This window comes from Gouania willdenowi, chromosome 3 (genome assembly GCF_900634775.1).
Source record: "Gouania willdenowi chromosome 3, fGouWil2.1, whole genome shotgun sequence".
Lineage (NCBI taxonomy): Eukaryota > Metazoa > Chordata > Actinopteri > Blenniiformes > Gobiesocidae > Gouania > Gouania willdenowi.
This window is the reverse complement of record NC_041046.1, coordinates 39,658,107-39,681,594: the sequence shown is the minus strand read 5'-3', so window position 1 is coordinate 39,681,594 and position 23,488 is coordinate 39,658,107. Positions and strand designations below refer to the sequence as shown.

Here is a 23,488-nt window from a genome sequence, read left to right as displayed (position 1 = left end):
GAGGGGCAAAGGGAGGAGTTATTCCTCTTATGAAGTCATAAATGGAACAAATTAAAACTAGCTTGTCTGAGCACACAGTTCACAAAATGTGGAGTAAACAAAGAACGGAGGAATCATCCATTTTTAGCCTGATTCAGATATTTCTGTATAAGCCCCAAAACAAACATCTGCTATTGTTTTGCCCCAACTATCAATCTGTGAAAACACCAGAAATATGTTGGAAAGTCATTATGGCAGAGTTTTGAAGGGTAAACACAAGAAATCTCAGTAAGAATGAAGTAAAGTGGTAGCTTTAAGTTTTCTTCTCATTACTTTATTAACAATACCGCACAACATTTACATCATAAAATGTATGTTCAAAGAGTGACTAGTCTGCACTACAATAATATTTGACCTCTCAGTTTGTTTTTGCTCCTGCAGTTGCTTAAAAATCCAGGAGAATGGGTCCAAAAACCCACTTTAAAAGTTGAGGTCACTTTATTTAGATAGATTCAAGTTGCACTGAGTCACCTTTTAAATTGAAATCTTCTGGGTTGGGACAGTATATTGTAATCTAATATAGAAAATAATAGGAATAAAATGCTGTCGGCTCAACCAGCGGTTAGATTACATGTCTCAAAAATCATATAAAAGCTGAATAAACCAAGGATCTGAACAGATCAAGCTTATATAATTAGCATAGGTGAAAGTAACAGATACAGTACTCATGTTACTGTAATTGAGTTGCTTTTATGTCTATATTTCTAAATCAGTAATTTTACATGTAGTTACTAAAGTACGCTTTGAAAGAAGTAATTTGTTACATTTCTACACCTCACGTTACTGAGTAAATTACTATGTTTTTGTTTTAAAATGATCAACGGACATTGCGAAAGTACAAAGAATGACATGACCAGACAACAATCAAATGCATCACATCATATCCGACCAACCAGATTAAATGTAATGCACCGCACCAAAAAAGCATTGAAAGCCGGTGAAAGGAAACTAGTAACTTACTTTGAGTAGCTACTATTTAATTGAGCTACTTTTTACTTGTACTTGAGTTTGACTTACTTGTACTTGTACTTGAGTACACTTTCAATCAATTAACAGTACTTCTACTTGAGTAGGACAGTGATTCCCAAACAGGGAAACGTGTACCCCTAGGGGTACAGGAGCACATTGCAGGGTGTACTCAGAAAGATTTACAATTAATTTAAAAATAATTGGGAAATGTTTGTAGTTCTTTCTTTGGCTATTTTTTGACGTCTGACAATAGGAAACTATAGTTAGCTACATTTCACATTTTTAGTATTTACTTACTACTGAAGTAATCACATGTACAGTAGTTTAACTAAATTCCACTCATTGTTTTGATTTGAAGAGGTGGTACACATGATTTGACAAAAATGTGAAGGGGTTTACACAGGATAAGAACTGAGAACCACGGCTGTAGAATATATCAGTACTATTTACACCTCTGATAATTAGTGGGAATAACTGAATATAGAGATAAAAGCAAGAACGAGTCCTGATTTAGATCACAACCTGGAAATGGAATTGTTACTTAAGTGTTCTAGTTGTTCATTGGCTCAGTAAACGTCCTACTGGTTCCAGACTGGTTTTTAAAGCATTCATCTGTTTAAATTTCCCTTTCTAAAAAAAAAAAGGCTTAGTTGATTGATCAATGAATGGATCTGGATGTGCCTAATGCAGGTGGATCAGATGCTTTATGGGAACAAGTCTCTGAGTTCAGCTTGACCTCCCACTACTCCCAGAATAGCTGGAGAGTCCCAGTGTCCTCAAATGTCCTGCAGATGAATGAGATCCAACTACTTTAACCCCAGCAGTTATAACAGGGTCACTGGGGTGGGTGTGTGTGTGTGTGTGTGTGTGTGTGTGTGTGTGTGTGTGTGTGTGTGTGTGTGTGCGTGTTGTGTAGTGTTGGGTTGTTAGAAACAACAATTCAGTGAGTTTATTTCTGACTTTACAAGAGCAACAGAAATCCCCCACAGATACTTCCTCAAACACAGATGTTTCTCCTTATTCAACCCGTTTATGTGCGCACACACACACACACACACACACACACACACATATGAATGTTTAAAAGTTGGCTAAAATACACTTTAAAATGTAGTTTTAATTTAGTGAAGACCTCCCTTTAGTTCAATAAAAAGACTACTATTAATAATAAATGCTGATAATATAACAGTAATTATTATCATAACAGCAATATTATTAATAATATCAGTATTAATGACTACTGAAAATGTGTATTTAAATACAAGTACTGTTACTTAAATTTTAACAAGTAAAAGTACACGTTAAAAAAATACTAAAGTAAAAGTAAAAACTGAGCTCGTCATTTTTGCAGATTTTTAATTGCCAAATACATATTCGCCTTGTGAATACAGATCTAGTCTAGTTTCTACTTAGAGCCACCGTAGCAAAAGTTTTTCTCTCCTGGGTTCAATAAAATAATTCTGAATCTGATTCAGTGATTTTGGTTCAATAAGATTAAGAAATATTATAAAGAACCTCCTCTAGCAAGACCAAAAGTTAAATATATGCATCTCTATTTTTCTATTGTCACATTCTTATTCATCTCAAGCATTTTACAACCTTTTTCTGTCTCAGAGCGACACCTGCAGGCGAGTGGAGACTATTGCTGGTTAGATGCAGGACAGGACCTCTCCAGGACCAGACTGTACCACCCACTTTTAGATGGAGCTGAAATAAATTGAAGTGAAGGAGCATTTGAGAGTAAAATTGTTTATTTTATGACTACACAGAAAAGAAGACATACATTGGACAGCAGACAGCCCTTCTTCCCTCTACAGTGATTGTCTCGAAGCAGTGGGCGCGTCATGCAGCCGCCCACATGTTGCATAGCTCCAAAGCAGCAGGCCCTTAAAGGTGTGCTTTAAAAAACATCTCAGCACAGAGTCAGCCCTCATCACGTCCTCACAGTCCACATCGCACTCCGACCACAGGAGGAAACTAAGCCTCGCAGGCAGGATTGAGACCTCTGTGGTCTGCAGGATCTTTGTCCTCAGCCCTTAGATCCGAATGTGGAAGTTACTGCAGACAGACACACACTGATATGTTAACACTTTTTGACAAGTAAAAATTTAAAAAGTGAGGAAAAAAGCATCTTACTATTTTCTCTCCTGTTTTCTGGCCCTTTGGTAGTGGGAACCCACCCTGCATGTGGCCTTAAACCAGTCTCACTCTAAAGTGTGTAATCAAGCTTGTCCACTGTGCAAAGCGTGGCCAATTCATGCAAATGCATCTGAAAGCCTAAAATGACTACGCATCCCCTGCTCAGTCTTTTCAATGAAGCATATTTCAGGTCACATGACCACCAGGTCAGCTCCGTTGAGAAAAAGAAAACGTGGCAGAGACTCTTTTAATTGCTGTATATTCAGAGAGCTTGTGGCTTTAGCTTCATTGAGATAACATTTTGATCAACAGTTTTCATGGTAACCATTCAGGTTTATGTATACAATCTTTAGTTTGTTCTTTTCGACTAACATTCATTCTGCTTTCTCCCATTGCTATGGTGTTGCCAAGTACGCTCTGAGAATGAACCGGAAGGAAGTTGATTCACGGATCACGTTTAGTGTTAAGACAATAATGTTTACGTGATTTTATTTGTTTATCATTGATATTTTTATTCATTTTTTAAATTTGATTTCTTTATTTATTCAAGGGACAACACATATTAAAGACAAGAAAATGCTAAACAAACATGTGAATATGCAGGTTTGTAGCCAAAGCTCATTTCTATTCCCAGTCCCCCTGCTGGACCAAACGCCAGCCACAGTCAGTTGTGAGCGTCCAAACATCCATGATTTGAGTTGGTTGGAAAAGAAGCTTAGAGTTGAGAGCTTTCGTGTTGTTGAGATGGTGATCCGTGTATGAAAATACAGTCTGTCCAAAGGTATTTTTTCTTTATTAGATTATGCAGTTGACGTGTGTGGTTACCTGAGGAAGTCTGGCGCTTTGGAGATCATGTTCTGGAAGTCCGAGAAGGAGAGCTTGCGGTCTCCGTCCAGGTCGGCCTCCTCTATCACCTTCTGACAGACCAGCGTCACCTCCTCAGCAGTCAGCTCTCCTTTGGTCAGCTTGTTGAGGGTTTGCTGCAGGTCGTCCTCACAGATGAAGTCGTCCCTGTTGAAGTCTGCAGCACTCAAAGACAATGAGGAGCCAGCTATTACTTTATATATTATATACTTAACACAGGGTAGGGGTGTGAAACTCACCCTGTTCTGTGTGTGACTGTGTGTTAGAGATCCACATGCTTAGCTTACCGTAGATCTTAAAGGCGTAGATGGTTTTGAGCTCTCGAGGCGACAGCTCGCACAGCGCAGAGAACATGTCCACAAAGTCGTTGAAACTCAGATTTCCAAGTCCGTCCTCAGAGAAGGTCGCCACGATCCGGTCCCGGAACGGATTCTCCTGATAAATAAAGACAATCTGCATCATAGTGCTGGGCTTAGTTCTAGATCAGTGCTGTTCAAACCTAGAACCCTGCCGGCTTTAGGTGCTTATACTACGAAGCTAAGTTATTATATCCTGGATTTATCGCTGTTAGCAGGCTTCACCTAACCAAACATTGTCTGTCAGACAGAAGCATGATTACAAACTCGCTATGTTAACCGCTTGATTTCAGCCTGGCTACATGCGTGATCTCGTGACTAAGGAGATTACAGCGTCAGACCAATCACAGAAAAACTGTAGAGCAACTTACGTCACAATTGAGGAACAATTCTTTAAAAATATGAATTAAAATCAATAATTCAGACCAAAAACAACACTGTTGCTGAACTAAAAGCAGAAAGTAATAAATGCAGGAATTGATGAGTGTTAATGATTAAATTATTGAAATTATAAACAGAAAAAAAACACTGATCAGTTTCACTTTTACCTTCTCTGTGTTCATACAGATAAGCCTACATCATAAGGTGGAATATACTTATATTATTTTATAGGACTGAGGCTCTCAACATCACCACAGAATAAATGGATGAATTTATTTATTTGTCTGAAAGCACCCGATGTACGCAGGCTTTAATCAGCTGATTTGCTTTAATTCATCAGTCAATCTGATACACATCTCTATGTTTCCTATTGGATGTCGTCGGTAAATGAAAGGATTGCATGGTCTAAATATTCTCTCTCTCCTGTCAGCGTCACATCAGATCCACACAGAGACGTGTTCACGATGATCCTCCTGTTATTGTGCAGGTTGTTTTCTAACACAATTTTGACTGGCCAGTGATTGTCCACCGAGAGCGGACAATTCTATGAAATTTTAGAAGTGATAACATCATCCCTGTGGATTGAGTCTTTGCTGGTTTGATCACACGGAACAGTTGGCGAGGTTAGTGGTAGCCTGAGGGTGCACCAGAGCCAATCACTCAGAGGGCAGATGGTGTCCGGCCTGGAGTAGCCTGTCCCGGGCGAGGGCGCCCACCGCATGTGTTTAATTCAGAATTAAATTTGCATTAGGAATTAAGTGTTTATAAGGTCAGTTTAAAGAGGATTTAACTTATATTCTGAATTAAAGCTCACATGTAAACCATCCATGAAAAAGCTACGAAACCTCCCACTTTTCTATAGCAAGACGTACGTAATTTATTAGATTCTGCTGGTGTTGTGGGAGGGGTTAAAATGGCTCTTTAATGTTGAATTTTTAGATGTATGGTTGCATGTTTCCAGGTGTTTGCAGCTGGATGTAATACCTTAAGCTCTGGCATAGTGACCACGAGTGTCGGTGGGACTCTGACGTCGGGGTTGTTGGTGAAGTCCAGTGGCACCAGATGTGGGGCGAGCTCCCGGAAGCGAGCGTGCAACCTGCGAACAGAACCACGTGTGAATCAGTCCTGGACTTCCAGCTCTGCAATATGTGGGTTTAGTTTAACGAGGTCTGAGTAGAGCTGGGCAATATATCGATATTCAAGATATAGTGAGTTTTAGGGGAGTGGTGACCTAGTGGTTAAGGAAGCGGGCTTGTAATTGAAGGGTCACCGGTTAGAATCTCACCCAGGCTATCAATGTGGGATGTTGAGCCAGTCCCTTAACCCCATTCCAACTGCTCCCCAATCAAGGAAAAATGGGTAAAATGCAGAGAAGTTCACTACAATGTTTAATAAAGGTTACATTATTTTCTATTTTGGCGTTATAAAAAAATGACAAAAATAGTTGCAGCTTTCACTACTTCTCAGAACAGCATGAAAAGCTCATTTGATGATTTCTGAGTGCATCCTAACCCAAACCTTCCCCTAAACAAACCACACTCAGAACTCACTCACACATGCTGTCCTTTATATGAGGAAAAGCCAAAAACTGCACATTTTGAGCAACCACTTTAGTAATGTGTGTGTGACATTTTGCATCAGCAAATTTAATGCTGAATTGTCTTTCTGGTCTGACTTTATTTGAATTAAAATTATCGGGACTTATATCGTATATAGTCATATACAAAAAAAATATTGAGTTATGAGTTTTGGTCCACATGACCCAGCTCTAGGTCTGAGACAAACTCACCGCAGGATCTCCTTCCTTGTGAAGAAGGTGCAGTCCTGTAAACAAACAAACAAACAAACAGGGTGGGTGTGGTTCATGCACCTGAGCATCTGTTTACATCATCCAGGATGCGGAGCAGAGGCTGAGCTCCACCAATCAGCGTCTCCTCCTCCTCATCTTCACCTTCCTCCGCTCCGAAGGACACCGTAAAACCCTCGGGATTAATCCCGGACTTCCGCGGCCTGGTTCGGCTCGGCTCTCACCTGAAACGCCTCCAGCTGCTCATCGGTGAAGGTCGTCTGCTTGTTGCCCATCCCTGCCGGAGGATGCTGCCCAAAGCCCGCAGCATCACACCGAGCACTCTGCCGCTGCTCTCCGCCGCCCGCAGTGCACCACAGCCCGGCCTCAGCTCTGGACCCGTACCGCTGGTTCTTCTTCCAGGAAGAGGAAGAGGAGGAAGAGGAAGAAGAAGAGGAAGCTCCCTGTAGCTTTCAGGTGCTGCTCGGAAAATACAACGAACACTGATTCCATCACCACATATCGGTCCTTTTAAATTTACATATTTATTTACACTTTTAAAAAAGAAAAATCCACATCAAAGTCTATTTTAAAAATCTAATACATAATTCCACATTTATTTGAAACGTCACAGCAAATTTAAAACGGATCTTTACCACATAGTTCAGTTATTTAGTTCATTAACCTGACAAGCTGAGTTTAATCGTAATTAGCACAGCGACATTAACAATTATTAATATTCTATCTAGCCAGTAATACAATTATAATAAGTAGAATATTTATTTACCCTTAACCAAAATATATCAATCTAATAAAGTACATATACAAATGTTCTACCATATGGATGGCACTGATTAATTAGTCACAACTTTTGAAATATTAGCAGAAAAAAAAAGATGTACTGTAAGCACTACATTTTACACACAGATTTTTGAAATGTATCATGAAAATCTATTAAATTGTATAAATTAGGAGAAATAAAGTGTTGCATGTTGAAACTGAAACATTTCCTACCCTTTAAGGTATTGCTAAAGGCTTTATTATTATTATCTTAGCCTCTAAATAGCATAAAACTGAACATGTAGAATTATAAGAAGTGGTTTCCAACTGGAAGCCCTTCAGATATGGAAACGTGAAGTAGCTCACAGTAAAATTATCACTAACTGTGATGTTGTGGTACTTTTTCTTAAATAAAGTATTTGTTAATTATATATATCTGTGTACTTATGGTAAATATTAAGGGTTTGGAGGAAGACGGGTGAGGAACAGAACACAAGCTGCTTGAGGTCCAGTGTGAAATATCCACAGTCAGTCATGATTTGGGGTGCAATGTTCTGTTCTGTTCCTCACCATCTTCCTCCAAACCCTTGGACCTTGATTCCCGAATCATCAGAAAAGAGGACCATGGACCACTGGCCAACAGTCCAGTCCTTCTTCTCCTCTTTTTTTCTGCAAAAACTGAGAAGTAAATGGTGATTTCTTCACAGTTTTCTAATTTTTTGAATTCCTGTTTTTGTGGATTTTATGAGCTGGAACCTCAAATTATGTAAAAATAAACAAATAAATACTTGAAATTGTTTAAATTGTGGGCCCTGAATCTATAATCTGTGACAGTTTAACTTTTTGAATGAAATTATGGAAATTACACAACTTTTCCATGATATTTAATTTTTTTTGGAAATGTTCTGTATATATGTTTATATTAGGTCAATTTGTTTGTTTGTTTGTTTTTTTTGTTTTTTTTAAAGTATTTTCTTTTAGAAAGTTTAAATTATGTGAAATGCAAAGAAATGCATCTGTTGTTTCAAATGCTCTCTAAAATGAGGGAAAAAAAAAAAAAAAATAGCACAAAACCCACCTCCTAATATATATATAAATATATATATATATATATATAAATAAAGATTTTTTTTTTTTTTTTTGCATTAATAGAAAAAAAAAAAACTCTAAAAAACAGAAGAAAAAAATAGCGGAAAAAAACAAAGCAAATGAAGGCAATCTATTCAGTAGAAATAGGCACAAAGCTACAAAACTAATGTGGTTTAGTTTCTATTTTTGTCTCACAGAACAGCTTCTAACATTTGTTATAAATATGTCCTAAAAAATAGTTACATTGATGATTGTGATTATTAAAGGATATTTGTTCCACAATGTTTCTCTGGTCTTAGTGAATCATCTTGCTGTACAATGATCTTTGTAACGGATGTTTTCTTTGGTCGCAGTGAATCATCTCGCTGTAAAACATTGTGAGCAGATCTTTGGCATAATGGCAGGCAGCGCGTGGAGGTCAATGGTAAGCTAACATCAGATTTTGACTCAATTTCCGGTGTTTTATTCCGGTAACGAAGCGTTTGGCCGGTGATGTCAGGCTACGTTAACGGAATGGCGTCACGGTGACGGTGGGTCGTTACTATTACAGTGTAATGTAACGCTCACGTTAGCCTCCCGCTAACTCCGTGTCCTTCAGGCATCCTCAGCTAACGGTCTGGCCCGGGTTTGGTAAATTTTTACCGGGCCGTCGCCTCCCGGTTGGACTCATTTGAGCTCCATGGTCCAGGGCCGGACTTTATGTGCTAATCACGGTTAATTTGGTTCAGCTGACGGTCTCACCTGTGGTCGCTCACGCCCTGTGACGTCACGTACCTACGTCCAGTCCTCACCATAAAACAAATATTGTAACATAAAACATTAAATTTAATTTTTGTTAAGTCCGTCACCAAATATTAGGACCGTGGATCAGGTGGTAGTTGGTCGTCTTGTGATCGAGAGGTTGGGGGTTCGATCCCAGTACCTGACTATGTGTCACTGAACCCTAAGTTGCTCCCAGTGGTCGACTAGCGCCTTGCATGGCAGTCCTGTCCCACTGGTGTGTGAATGTGAGAGTGATTGGGTGAATGAGCTGATATGTAAAGCGCTTTGAGACTGTTTCAGTGTGGGAATAAAGCACTATATAAAATCAAGTCCATTTACCATTTTTACCATTTAATAGAAAACTCAAAAATGAATTATTTGACAAAGTCCTGATTAGGAGGTAAAACGTCATTATGAGATACAAATGTCCTTATTATATTAAAATAGTATAATTAAGAGCTTAAAAGCCATAGATACATACTTAGCTCACACATTACGTTTTTTTTTATATCCAAAAAGTACGACCCGCATTACTTGTATATCTGTTCATGTTTATATTCATCCTGTGTACTGTATTTATTATTATTATTATTATACTGTTTCTGGTTTGTTTTTGTTTTTTCTCACCATCCACCAAGTAAAATTCCTTTTATTGTCTAAAAACTACTACAAAAATGAAAAACGACAACAGTTATACACAAATGTACTCAATAAAAAATTCAAAATGACAGAAAATGAAAAAAAAGTACACCTGAAAAACATGAAAAATGACTCCGCAAACCCACAGTACTAACAAACAAGAAAAACAAATACACATTCACTCTAAAAAAATGCAAAATGGCCAAAAAAAACAAAAAAAACATGTATTTTACAGGAAAAATACACAAAGACTACAGAAATGCACAAAATGCCTCACAATGAGCAAGACAACAACAAACATACACAGAATGAGACAAAAACACCCAAAATTACTATAAAAGCTATTAGTTTTTTCATGTATTAATGCTCAGATTGCTCATTATTATAAATGCTGACATGAATGTTGATCATGTGACCCTTCGATCAAACACATTTTTGTGGCCCTGCTGTGATAAAAGTTGCCTACCTCTGGTTTAAAGCTTGTTTTTCTTACTCTCTTTACACAATATTAGATAAACTGTTTTTGAGACAAATCAAATAAATACTGGACATTTTCTACTGTGTGGCAACAATGCAAATGTTGGGTGAAAAAATAAAAAATAGTCTAAATCAAGATACTTCACGTGTGTGTGCGTGCGTGTGTTAACCTTCATGTTGTGTGTCTCATAGCTGACGCAGGTTGTGGGCGGGACTGTAAGGAGATGCACTCTGAACTCTGTGCACCTGTCCAAAGGGGTGAGAACACACACACACACACACACACACACACACACACACACACACACACAGTGACCATACGTCCGGATTTACCCCGGACATCTCCTCTATTCACTCCTTGTACGGCCTGATTTTAGAGACTCATTAAAATGTCCGGGTTTCCCAGGGACCCTGAATGCAACAAGGGGAACACGTTAATTTAAAAGAATCTAACTCTGCTAATATTTCCTCTATTGGAGAAATTCCAGCAGTTTCTGGAAATCCTCACACACAAAGAAAGAAGAAAAAAGACTAAAGTCCAAGATGGATTGAAAGAGACCAAAAACTAGTGGATTTAATTCTAAAATATCATTAGAAAATCCTCCTGGATGATAAAACCTCTGTAGAGGTTCAGAGAGAGATTTGAAAATAAAGGAGCCACTGGGATAAACTTAAAATGTAGGAAGTTAAGGTACGTTTTCCATCAGAATAAAGCTCATAGTCAGCATGGGACCATGTGATGTAAACTTTCAGTTATTTATTTAAGTGTATATTAATGACTATTTAATGTTTAATGCTTTGAGTTGTTTTTTCCATTGTTTTTTTTTATTATTTCTAAGAGGAGATGTTTCTCATTGTTTAAATGATTGAGAGATTTTTCAAGGACAGATTATTATAATTCATAATAAATGTGATTAAGAAAAATGCATTTTTAAATCGTATGGACAATAACAACGTATGTATGTATCCACTATATTGTATTTTGCCATTATAAGGTAGACTCAAGAAAATGTTGAGTAATATGAATATGCCGAGGTTGGCCCAAGTGTCCTTTTTTTGGAAATCAGAATATGGACACACACACACACACACACGCACACACACACACACACACACACACACACTGACCTGTCTGTTTCTTTCCACAGATGCAGACAGTCACTCTGATCCCTGGAGACGGGATCGGTCCTGAGATCTCCTCAGCCGTAGTGAAAATCTTCCAAGCTGCCAACGTGAGTGTGTGTGTGTGTGTGTGTGTGTGGGTTTGGGGGGCGTTGTCCATCAGGGGGCGACAGTGTGTAACGCTCAGTTTGTTCTCACAGGCTCCCGTTAGCTGGGAGGAGAGGAACGTGACGGCCATTAAAGGACCCGGGGGACGCTGGATGATCCCGCCAGACGCAAAGGAGTCCATGGACCGCAGCAAAATCGGCCTCAAAGGTTCCCCCAACCACGGTTCTCACGTGTGATGTGCAATGATTCAGCTCTGATGATGCAACCCCTACACAGGACCTCTGAAGACGCCGATCGCCGCCGGCCACCCGTCCATGAACCTGCTGTTGAGGAAGACCTTTGACCTCTACGCCAACGTGCGTCCATGCATCTCCATCGAAGGTTACAAGACGCCGTACACCGACGTGGACCTGGTCACCATCAGGGAGAACACGGAGGGGGAGTACAGCGGCATTGAACACCAAGTGAGTTCCAGCTGCTCACCATCACCCTCTTCATCATTCCATGTGCAGGTTCTTCATCATAAAGGAAGCAGATAGTAGGGCCTTCCCTAAATCATGTCATCGTCTTTCCCCTGTTTAGATACTTTGCTGGCTGTTAAGGGTCAGAAATAATTGATTTGGTGATATATCACGATATTTAACTGCTCAATTATCGTATCGATCCAAAAAAATGTCCAAATAGATTTTTAAAATAGTTTTTTAACAAAAAAAAAACTAGAGCCTGGTTTGACTTGTTAAAGATTAATCAACATCTGTTAAAAGCTAACAAACGCAGTGCTCTCTCCAAGTGCTCCTTTCTCCCTCACACACACACACACACACACACACACACACACACACACCTGTGTCATGTACTGAGATTGTATACACACATGTATGTGCATGCACGCACAACCGAAAAATGAATTTCTGCTAAAAAAAAATTAGTTTTTGTTTAGTTTTGTTTTCAAAGTGAACGGACTTGTTTCCTTTGTTTATTGGATTATGTTAGGGTTAGGATTATAATCTCAACATGGAGGTAAACTCAATCCATGACTCCGGTAGTACATGTAAAGGTGAAATGTGTAATTTTTTATATTGCGATGTATATTGTATTGTTCAGTATCAGAATATATCAGGATGTAACGTATCGTTACATGCAATTACTAGGGGTGAGTATTGGCAAGGATGTTGCAATATGATACGTATCACGAAACTGGGGTCACGATACAGTATTATCATGATTTCACAATATATTGCAATATTCTACCCAGTTAATATCAAAACCTAATGTAGAGATGAAAAATCAAGTTTCTGTATATGTTCATCAGAAGATATTGATCATTCAGAGGACAAATTGAGTCAAAACAATTCCTTCAAAATATCCTATTTATTATTATTATTATTATATCTACGGCGCCATCTACTGGAGTGGTGGTGTGGAAGTGGCTCAGGTGGTAGAGGGTCGTCTTCTGATCGAGAGGTTGGGGGTTCGATCCCAGTACCTGACTATGTGTCAAAGTGTCCTTGGGCAAGACAGTGAACCCAAAGTTGCTCCCAGTGGTCGACTAGTGCCTTGCATGGCAGTCCTGTCCCACTGGTGTGTGAATGTGAGAGTGAATGAGCTGATATGTAAAGCACTTTAGGGCTGCTTCAGTGTGGGGATAAAGCGCTATATAAAATCAAGTCCATTTACCATTTGAATGTTTTCATGTAGGAACAGGAGCTGGTCAACAGTAGTGCAGCTGCTCTGCTGAGAAGTGACATTTGTGACAAGTGACATGTAATTTTCACACAAAAATGTGAAAAATACAATAAGAAAAATATTGATTAAACATCAGAAAAAACTATTTCAAATTGGCACCCAAAGAAATGCGATATATCGTGAAATCGATTTTATTTCACACCCCTAATGCACACTCCTACTGGCTGTTAAACATCCTGAAATCATACCAAACATGCTAAATAGGGTTAATAAAGTCAACTACTGTTGTTAATTTTACATTTTATAAGCTTCAGACGATTTACAAAAAGAGAGACTCTGTCACTTATCAATGGCAACACATTAAAAACACACTTTAGATGAAACTCTGCATTTAATTTCAGTCTCAGGATAACATGACAACACGTAGTGCAGTGATTTAGATAGAGCGTGACGTCATAACAGGCACAACTTTTTCTTGGCTTTATTACTTTATCATCGCTTTTCTAATATACTGTATGTGATTGCACATCTCATGTTTTTTAATATGTTTTGAAGAATAATAATCGCAAGTTTGACTTTTTTCAATAAACGTTTTTGTCTGAAAACTTTTTCCCTCTTCAAAGGGGCCACAATAGAAAAAGATTTGAGATCCATGTTGTAGTGAGAGATTTTCAGCAGCGTTATGGACAGAATTGGATATTTCTGGTAAAAACTAGTACGTAAAGGCTTGATGTTGTCCCGAAACAGGCATGTGAGGCATTTCTGTGACTTGTTAAAGCCTGATTTTAAATAAAGAGAACGTGTATTCCATTTTCCGCGATCACAGAGAATCAGAGGCCTTGTTGGACTGCTTTCAGACCAATCCCTTCTCCTCCTACTTCATGTTTGTGTGAAATCCTGCTCTCAGCTGCTCGTCCTGTGTCTGCAGATCGTAGACGGTGTCGTGCAGAGCATCAAACTGATCACAGAAAACGCCAGCAGACGAATCGCTGAGTACGCCTTCGAATACGCCAGAAACAACCAGAGGAGCAGCGTGACGGCCGTGCACAAGGCCAACATCATGTGAGTGTGAGCAGTGGGAGTTAATGGATGGAAAATAAAATAAAAACCTCTCCCGACAAACCTTGTGTATCCGTGTTTGTGTATATGTGTGTGTGTGTGTGTGTAGGAGGATGTCTGACGGACTCTTCCTCAGAAAATGTCGTGAAGTTGCTGAAAGCTACAAAGACATCAAGTTCACTGAAATGTACCTGGACACTGTGTGCCTTAATGTGAGTGGTCACTTCCTGTTGGACGTCTCTGTGTCTGTTCCTTCTGTCTGTCCCCTCTGTCGGTCTGTATCCGTCTGTGTCATCCATCCTCGCTGATCGTCCTCCTATGATCTGCAGATGGTTCAGGATCCGACTCAGTTCGACGTCCTGGTGATGCCGAACCTGTACGGAGACATCCTGAGGTCAGTGGAAGGTCAAATGTCATTAGTGTCTTCATTCTATAGCTGAAGGTCATGTGACTGTGTTTCAGTGACCTCTGTGCTGGACTGATCGGAGGACTTGGAGTGACGCCAAGTGGGAACATCGGAGCCAACGGCGTGGCTATATTTGAATCGGTCAGTGACTGGTAAAAACTTTACTATTACTGGTAAAAACTTTACTATTACTGGTTAAAACTTTACTGTTACTGGTTAAATAAAACTTTACTGTTACTGGTAAAAACTTTACTATTACCGGTAAAAACTTTACTATTACTTGGGAGCCACTGCTTTAGAACATCTAATTCAGCTCGAAGGAGAAAGTAAAAATGAAAAACAGGAATCGTTGAGTAAATGACTGTTTCAGTTGTAGATCTCAGTCCCTTTAAATACACAAATAAATTTAAGTCCACAATTATGCAGTTCTCAGCCAATGTTACACATTTTTTTTCACTTTCAAATTGGTCAAAAAACTAATTTTTCCTAAATTCTCCAATTTCCCTGAAAATATTCCACAAATATTTCCTCAAATTAAATTTAAAAAAATGATACAATGGACATTTTTATTTAAACTTATTGTTGGATATTGTAGTTGTTTATGAAAGTGTTAGAAGTAAAAGTTGTCAGAAAAATACTCGAGTACAGGTACTTGAAACACCTGCAGTAAAGAGTATTAGTATTAGTAAGCTGTAATGTGTGTGTGTGTGTGTTTTGCAGGTTCACGGTACCGCCCCTGACATCGCCGGCCTGGATCTGGCCAATCCCACAGCTCTGCTGCTGAGTGGGGTGATGATGCTGCGTCACATGGGTCTGCATGACCACGCCCACAAGATCCAGAAGGCCTGTTTCGACACCATCCGAGAAAAAAAGGTGAGACGTGTCGATTGTTCACAACTGTCAGGTCTCTGACGAGGGGCTGCCAAGCAAATCTGTTCTTTAAAAACAAATCCCCTTTCAAAATAAAAGCACCATCCCCGTGTCGTCCTTTCAGGTGCTGACGAAGGATTTGGGAGGAAATTCCAAATGTTCAGAGTTCACAGCTGACATCTGCAGACGTGTTCAGGACCTAGACTGAGGGTTTGACCCCCACCCCCCACCTCCACTTGCTGACCGTGGTGCCTTTAGAGCTGCTGACAGAAGCCCCTCCTCCTGTCAGCCTTGGTAAATGTAAAGGGGGCGGAACTCCTGCCGCAGCTTCCTGTATTGTTGCCATTTACTAGCATAGGCAGGACAAGGTTGCTACTAGTTGTTCAAAGATCTTTTTATTTATTGTTTTCTACTTTGTCTTACTGCTTTCTTCATCACTGACCTACAAATATAAAATCTACACTGTGAACAAAACACGCGGCCTTCACTGTTTCTGTACATACACACACACACACACAGAATGAAAGCCTGAAACTGTAATTATAATCACAGACTAAAGAACAGCATTAGATAGTCCTAGTGAAGAATAAATAAACCCCTGTTTTCTCCTGACCTGTCACTAGTAGGGAATTCAAAAAAATGCCTTAATTATGGGCGGGGCTCCTGGAGCAGTTAAGACACGCCCAGTTTATACTATTAAATCTCCATAGAACAAGCTATGCTATGCTAACTAGCTACTCATTACTCAATATACCTCTCTATTCACTCTTCTCTCAGTCCAACCTACTCACCACAGATTGTAGATATGGTGCTAGTTATTATAAAAGGGGTGGGACTAACAGTGCTTGTTTGTGACGTCATGAACTTGTTCTCTGCCAAAAGCAAAAATCAATTGTAATAGCCGGGTTTCAACCCGTAGAGGGCAGTCACTGACATTTTACAACGAAATATGCTAAATTGATTGTGACTAAAATGTTGAGAATTGGACCAGAATCAATCAACAGAACTACTTCATACACACATACGTTTGTTTTCAGCAGATAAAAAGTGGTTTTGAGGTTCAGTTACTCTTTAATAGTAATGAATGTGTCTGAATTAGGGCTGTGCGATGCCGTGAATCTGACGATACGATTCACGATTTGCATATCACGATATATACGATACTAAACAATACGAAATACATCACAATATCACTAATTCAAAATGTCGCTTTTAAATGTCCAAAATGTCTGGAATGCAAATTAATTTGGTTTTTTTTACCTTGCGAGAACAAGTAAATGCTAACTGTAATTCAAGTACCGATATAAAAAACAAGTGGTATGTTAATCAAACTGTCAAATTACATTTTAGTAAAAAATGAAAGTTAAAATTTTGCTTCTACAGTTCTTAATTTATTTTATTTTTTTAAAGTAACCACACACATCTATAAAAGTGTTCTGTATGTTTCATGAAAATAAAGTGCAATCAACTTCCAAATGAAAATGCATTGAGGAGTGAGAGTTTACTAAGGTCTGATGTGGTTCACTCACACATAGTGAATGGGCATTTACGTGCTATGCATATGTTAGCGCAATTAAATTGTTTTATCATAAAAAAAAACATGATTAAAAAATTGATTTGGACATTTTTTGTATCGATACAATAATCACACGGTGAAATATTGTGATATATCGCAGAATCAATTTTTACTTACACCCCTTAGACTGAATATTATTATTTTGTGGGAGAAAACCAAAAGCTAAAAATATCAGAATGAGTTACCGGTAAATAAAACCTGGTCAGAGACGTAGAAGTTATTAATACCCACTTTTAGAAATCATTAGGAAGTATTAAACGTCAGAAAAATTTCTGATTCTCTAAATTTTTTAACAGAGAAAAAAAAAGGAGTCATATTTTGAACTTGTGATACAGATTAAAGTGGAGCAACATTAGAAAACATGGAATAATAAACAGTAAAACCAGTGGGTGAACACTAGATCAGGGGTCACTACTGTAGTCCACATGGGCCTCGTCAGGTTCTCTCAGGTCTGTTCTAACAACTGCACAATTTATCACTGAGTTCCATCTAAAATCTAATTAAACACATTAAAAATGCTGCAGTTTTAGTGTTTGGATTAAAATCTCTCAAAGTGAATTTTTAACAAAATCTCACATAGTTGTTAAAATGTAAAAACATGGTACATTTTACAATTGGTGAAATAGGCACATGATTATTTCCTATGAAATGTTTCAGAAGTGGTCGTGAAACAATTTGCATATATTATGACAAATAAAGTGAAATAAACCTTTTTAAGTTTCTGTTCAAACTAATAGCCCTTCACATGATTCAGTAACTTTGGTTGGTGACCCGTGCTGTAGTTAGAGGTGTGCCTTCATTATGCATAATTACAGCACCTTCAAAATAAAATCACAAGTTGTTCTTCCTGAGTTGAAATTCTTCAAAGTGCAAATGATTCAGTAGAAAATATCAAACTCACTAATATCACAGTTATCTATCTTTGTGGTTAGAAAGAGTTGTGTCTATATTTATCTTTTAATGCTTTAGGTAGTGTCAGATTTGTGTGTTTTGTGATAAACACAAACACGCAGAATTTCACAAACTTGTTTAATGTTCAAGTAAGAAAAGTTAACATCTCTATTTACACACATGTACAGTCAGCAACAAACACACAGCTGTGTGTCTTTAACGGCACTGGGTACACACAGCTGGAACACAAACATGAAGCAGATGATGAAGAACTGGACCGCTGGAACGTGGTTTTCAGAAACAGGAACCTACACACACACACACACACACACACACACCACTGTAAATGTGCTGCAGGAAATTATTCACTGTCACCTAAATGTTCTAAAAAAAGCTTTTTTTTTAAACTAATAATAATTGTCTGCAAATATGCCATTGTTTTATTTATTATTGTTATTAATAATATATCTATGTATTATATATTATTTAAACGTAATATTAAAAAATATAGTATAAAACAACATTTAACAGAATATAGTTCAATTGTAATTCTGATCATATTTCATGTTTTGTTAACTTTTATCCCTCCCACTTTAAATCTGAAGATCAAATCTATTTTTTTGTTAGATTTGTTTTTAATACACTTTAATAAGAATTACTGCATATTATTAATTTCAAAATGAAAAAGAAAAAAAATCAGAAGAGATTTTGTTGTTCATTTGATTCCGAGTAAAAAAAACATTTTTTTGTGTTTATTTAATTTCTATTCAAGCCACTTTGATAAGAATGACTGTATATTGTTAATAAAGGCGACAAAGTTTAATTTTTGGTTGGTGGTGTGGAATGGGATTATTTTTGATGTAGCTTGGCTCAAAAAAGCTTAAAAACTCTGCATTAGATGCTGAGGAACACAGTTATCATAGCGCTGAGCTAACAGCCTGAAACCATTTAAATCTCTATCATTGGTGTTACAGCTCCACTAGTGATCATGCTATCATGTGACTAGTTTCTGTTAGCGCCGCTCAAATAAACAATTATGTAGAGTTCATCATGATGAACAGGTGGGCGGAGCAAACTCACAGCTGAGGCGTGAAAGTTTTTTTCAGACGACGGTGGCCGGGCTCAAAGCGGGGGAAACTTCCTGAAACCAAAGGTCATGTGATCAGGTCTCCATGTGACTCATCAACTCACATGTTGCGTTCGGAATGTCATACTAACGTACTATTCATACAAAGTCTAAAGTCAAAATGAGTATGTAGTGCATTCACATTAGACAGTATGAAACGATTAAGTACATGAGGAAATACCTGGATGTATGTATCTATGGGGACATTTTCTATGTATGCACAGTGGGCAAACTAGTCATACTCAACCGCCCCATGATGCATTGTAAGTGGAACGTAAAATGGTCCTGGGACCGGCTTTAAGCTGAAAGTCAAACATCCCCTTTTCAAAATAAAAGCATCTCTTCTTGTCTTCCATTCATTTTTTTTAACCGTTTTGTAAATAGGGCTCTTGTTTTGAAGTTAACAGGAAGTTTAGTCAGTAGCACAATGGTTTCTGAAATGTCAGCATGAAGCTAGCCTCAGTGTGCTTCAGGTTTTTGACTTTGTAGGTTCCAAATGTATGTTGGGAAACTTGGAAGTATACTTCAGTGGGAACGATTACTATATTAATCATACTTATAGTATATAGTAGACATTATATACTCATTCAGTATGTAGTGCATAGTATGAAGTGTGACAACACAGCTTTTGTTTGTGTATGTGTGTGTGTGTGTGTGAACTCACAGCTGAGATGAAGCTACTGTTGAGGAGCTGTTTGTTGGTGTCTTCAGGCAGAGCCTCCTGGAGGTGGGAGGAGACACAGCCGCTGTCTGAGCCTGTGGAGCCTGAGAGGCAGCGAGAGGAGGAGCCTGAGCTCTCAGTGGCTGAAGGAGGCACAAAAACAGGAAGTCACTCAAATGTCCACCTGTCATCAATTGTTTCACATTTAAAGTCCTAGAGACCACAAATGTAACGCTCTGTGGCATGATGGGAAATGTTTGTCTGAGGAGGCGGAGCTACGCACTCATGGAGGGCTGGCTGCTGGTCTCGTGCTCCTGCTCGTCCTCCTCGATGCAGGAGGAGCTGAAAGAGGTCTCAGCAGCAGGAAGGGAGGAGCTCTGGCTCTGACTGCAGGAGGATGAGAAGGATGTTAGAGAGCAGCAGGGGGCGGGGCCTGAGCCCACAGGTGACCGAGCATCTTACCTTAATATGTGCAGGTTGAGCGACCCCAGCAGGCTGCAGGAGGAAAGCGCCGACTCAGAGGACAGAATTCCTCGTTTGAACGGGTTGATGTGGTCCAGCACTGAGACGGCGATGGACGCCCGCGTCCTGGCACCTGGACATGGAGACAGTCAGAGGTGAAAGTTATGGATTGGATGAATAAGTACTCACGTTACTGTATTTGAGTTGCTCTTATGGATACTTATACTTTTTAAATTATATTTCTAAATCAGTCATTTTACTTGTACTTAAATAGGTTTTAAATTAAGTCATTTGTTACATTTTTACACTCAACCGTTACTGAGTAAATTATTATTTATTGTGATTATTTATTCATTTCCGTTTCATGGTCTGTTCAATGTGTTCTTAGTTGTACCAATTCTTTTCTGATCAATGTCCAGCATCTTTCTATGGTTCAGGTTAGCGTTTCTACCTATTATGTTGTTAACAACATGGCACTGTTTTACATTTCATAAATTATATTACATATACAATACTTAGAGCCTGAGAATTTTTTTTTGTTTGAATTGAATTAATTGGTGTTATTTTATTAAAAAAAAAAAAAAATTGTAAATTTTCACAAACCTTTTATTTTATACAGATGCCTTTGTAGAAAATAAATGAAGTTCTAATTGTGCAAAATGTATTATCAAAAATAAACATGGGGTGAAAGTAACTAGTAACTAGGTCCAGTGCTGGACCACATCAACCCGTTCAAACGAGTAACTAGAAAGTAACAACTACTTTGATTACTATTTAATTAAGCTACTTTTTACTTGTACTTGAGTATGATATATCAGTACTCTACACCTCTAGTTACTAGTTACCTCTGTTCTTCATGATGTAATGCACGGCTCGGTCACTGATGGCAGCGTCGCTCGGCTGGATGTCCAGGAACGGTTTGTTTCCCACACCCATCGACACCATTTCCTTCAGCCGCATCTCTGCACACACACACACACACACACATCAGCCCACTGCACTGCCCTACCCTTTGGTTCTGTCTGTAGCTTTCCTCACCTTTGTTCTTATTGGCTTGCGTCCACAGGATCTGAGCGATGTCTCTGGTCCAGGCGTGTCTGACGTCTGCCGAGCTCGCCTGGAGGATGAAAGTCTGGTTCTTCGATGTCCTCCTCCTGAACCAGATCTCAAACTGGAGCCCTGAGTCTCCCGTGGACTCCGTTAAACCCACATCAGCTGTCTGAGAGATGCATTCATTTACAGTTTTATTAGAACAGTGGCTCCCAAACTTTTCACAGTCCCGTACCCCTTAAACCTAAAGCCGTGTACCCCCTACTCCTGCACACTTAAAAAAAAGAATTATCACTTGACCTGTGATGGGGCAAAATTAATGTATCATATTCATTATTTGTGTTCCTGCTTGTGATTCCTTTCCTGAGATGTGTTTTTCCTCCGTTTCCCTTGGAAAGGGCATGATGACATGGTAACACACATACCGTACGATATTATTCCAGTTGGTACCGATCTGCCAAGGCCACACTAAGATAACATTGATAACCGTGGCGCTCGTGCCTTCCTCATTCCCATCTCCCATAGTCTTCATCATCCTGCCTTCTCTGTTCTTCCTTGGAGGCGGGATTTCTAGCATGGTATAATGTATTGTTGGTTGGGTTTTTTTCCTATAGCTTGGCTGGCATCCTCCTGTGCAGGAGAAATCCTTTTGTACTCCTTTTTATTTAGTTTAAAATAAATCATTTTTTATTAATTCATCACGCTTTCATCACAGAGCGTAAATATTTGGTTTAAAACGAGGACAACTGTAGAACTGCCGTGACACCCGTTTACAAAATTACCCTACGAGACTACGAGTCTATTTGTATTCTAGTTTCCAATGTTGTCACGCTGCACCCCCTGACAATTTGTGTACCCCTGGGGGTATTTAGGTATTAGAATATCTATAATCTGCACTACTCTCAGAAACCAGTCACAAGATAACATGTTCATAAGTGGAACAGTAACACCCGCAGCCTCTAAACCACCTTAAGGAGAACCGTGTCCCACCTTGAAGGAGTGTTTGTAGGTGAAGACGTCCAGGCCTCCATCCACCTTCTTGGGTTTGCTGAAGAGGATGAGCTCCTCAAAGAGGAAGATGCGTCGCTGGCATTTTCTCCTTCCTGAGCAGACGGTGAACTCATCCTGCCTGATCAGCTGACCCTGCTCCTTCAGGTTCACCTGCTCACACACACATCACACTCTTTACACCTGTCTTTACTTCTTTAATCCATCTGATAAGACCATCTAAACCAGTTGTTCAGTACCTCCTTTGTCCAACTTCAACATTTTGCTCAGAATTCTATGAAAAATAACAACTATAGAGAATAATGATGGAATGCATTTAAAAGAATCCCATAGTAAATAAGTAGAATAAAATAGTATTTAGTGCCTCCTGAATGAATATATTTCTATAGTTTTTATCATCTCTCACCTGGTGTGCGACCAAGGCCGACTTTTATATTTTCAGTTTATGTTCTAATCATTTTCATTATCATTATTATGATTATCATTTTTAAATAAAAATAAACATTAAACATTTTTGTTTGTAAATTTTCCACTTTCTCTCTCTCAAGTACCTCCTGTAGTGCCATCGCGTACCCCCATTTGAGAAAAGCTGATCTAATCCATGAAGTCAGTCGAAAATCTACATCTGTGCGTCTGACGCTGAGGTGGGGAGTTCTTTGACTCACATCACAGTCTCGGATGGCGTCCATGGCCAGCAGGTCGTTGCCATGGCGAAGCTGGAACTTCACCATATTGGTGGCTTCCTGGAGCGGGACAAGCTCCGCCTCATGGGATGGCCCGACCTCTTTCATGAGGTCAGAAAGGAGCAGCGCGTATTTGCTCATCCTCTGGACGGGTTTCAGCAGGTAGGACGACAGGTCCATCTTATCACCAAGCTGCATCTGCTTCCTCTGCAGGAGGGGGAGGGATGGAGGTGAGGGGGGCTTAGAGAGGTCATAGGTCAAAGAGGGAGGGGCTTGTCTCTTACCCTGAAGAAGGAGTGCCCGTGGTTTGCCAGCAGGGAGTCAGACTTTGGTTTGTTCTTGCTGTAGAGAGCGTAGAGACTGAACTGCTCCTGCTGCTCACACACACACGCGCACACAGTGATTAATGATTGTTTTTATTGTTGATTTATCACCAACTGTTAAAAAATTATTAAAAAAAAGTGGCTTTTGTTAGGTTGTCCACTCTACCAATAACTAA

General features: G+C 39.1%; 3 protein-coding genes across 6 annotated transcripts in view; 1 reads left to right on the top strand and 2 right to left on the bottom strand.

Annotated features, from left to right (window-relative positions):
* Positions 1-2,696: 2,696 nt before the first annotated feature.
* LOC114458450 (calcium and integrin-binding family member 2-like) lies at positions 2,697-9,330 on the bottom strand. Of its 3 annotated transcripts, XR_003673042.1 has the most exons (8): positions 9,145-9,330; positions 6,780-7,014; positions 6,538-6,572; positions 5,733-5,844; positions 4,299-4,446; positions 3,973-4,168; positions 2,792-3,066; positions 2,697-2,715 (listed from the first exon to the last, which is right to left on the bottom strand). XR_003673042.1 is itself a non-coding variant. In XM_028440833.1 (7 exons), the coding sequence occupies exons 2-7, from the start codon at positions 6,828-6,830 to the stop codon at positions 3,045-3,047; spliced, it is 564 nt and encodes a 187-aa protein (XP_028296634.1). In that variant the 5' UTR covers positions 6,831-7,014; positions 8,971-9,330; the 3' UTR covers positions 2,742-3,044. The 3 variants fall into 3 exon arrangements, 2 of the variants coding, with proteins under 2 accessions (XP_028296634.1, XP_028296623.1); XM_028440833.1 differs by lacking the exon at positions 2,697-2,715 and having other exon boundaries at positions 2,742-3,066; positions 8,971-9,330; XM_028440822.1 differs by lacking the exon at positions 2,697-2,715 and having other exon boundaries at positions 2,742-3,066.
* LOC114458440 (isocitrate dehydrogenase [NAD] subunit alpha, mitochondrial-like) lies at positions 8,735-16,006 on the top strand. The gene is made up of 11 exons (XM_028440811.1): positions 8,735-8,827; positions 10,474-10,539; positions 11,430-11,513; positions 11,604-11,718; positions 11,788-11,975; positions 14,126-14,259; positions 14,366-14,468; positions 14,586-14,650; positions 14,719-14,803; positions 15,383-15,535; positions 15,657-16,006. The coding sequence occupies exons 1-11, from the start codon at positions 8,738-8,740 to the stop codon at positions 15,738-15,740; spliced, it is 1,167 nt and encodes a 388-aa protein (XP_028296612.1). The 5' UTR covers positions 8,735-8,737; the 3' UTR covers positions 15,741-16,006.
* A 2,117-nt stretch (positions 16,007-18,123) lies between these two features.
* The window catches only part of plekhg4 (pleckstrin homology domain containing, family G (with RhoGef domain) member 4), a 48,905-nt gene continuing 43,540 nt past the window's right edge, over positions 18,124-23,488 (bottom strand). For both annotated transcript variants that reach the window (XM_028437304.1, XM_028437297.1), the window contains exons 15-24: positions 23,274-23,363; positions 22,972-23,196; positions 22,289-22,459; positions 21,287-21,467; positions 21,094-21,210; positions 20,249-20,381; positions 20,070-20,173; positions 19,790-19,929; positions 19,080-19,140; positions 18,124-18,307 (exon numbers count right to left, since the gene is read on the bottom strand). In XM_028437304.1, the coding sequence (XP_028293105.1) occupies positions 19,102-19,140; positions 19,790-19,929; positions 20,070-20,173; positions 20,249-20,381; positions 21,094-21,210; positions 21,287-21,467; positions 22,289-22,459; positions 22,972-23,196; positions 23,274-23,363 (1,200 nt within the window). In that variant the 3' untranslated portion in view covers positions 18,124-18,307; positions 19,080-19,101. The remainder of the gene's footprint in view (positions 18,308-19,079; positions 19,141-19,789; positions 19,930-20,069; positions 20,174-20,248; positions 20,382-21,093; positions 21,211-21,286; positions 21,468-22,288; positions 22,460-22,971; positions 23,197-23,273; positions 23,364-23,488) is intronic.

Bases quoted from the DNA above. Each gene is read 5' to 3' on its own strand.
- LOC114458450 (XM_028440833.1), bottom strand. From the start codon at position 6,830: ATGGGCAACAAGCAGACGACCTTCACCGATGAGCAGCTGGAGGCGTTT. The intron at 6,573-6,779 runs GTGAGAGCCGAG...GTTTGTTTACAG, and splicing joins AGCAGCTGGAGGCGTTTCAG to GACTGCACCTTCTTCACAAG. The intron at 5,845-6,537 runs GTGAGTTTGTCT...TTCTGTTCGCAG, and splicing joins ACAAGGAAGGAGATCCTGCG to GTTGCACGCTCGCTTCCGGG.
- LOC114458440 (XM_028440811.1), top strand. From the start codon at position 8,738: ATGTTTTCTTTGGTCGCAGTGAATCATCTCGCTGTAAAACATTGTGAG. The intron at 11,514-11,603 runs GTGAGTGTGTGT...TTGTTCTCACAG, and splicing joins AAATCTTCCAAGCTGCCAAC to GCTCCCGTTAGCTGGGAGGA. The intron at 15,536-15,656 runs GTGAGACGTGTC...TCGTCCTTTCAG, and splicing joins ACACCATCCGAGAAAAAAAG to GTGCTGACGAAGGATTTGGG.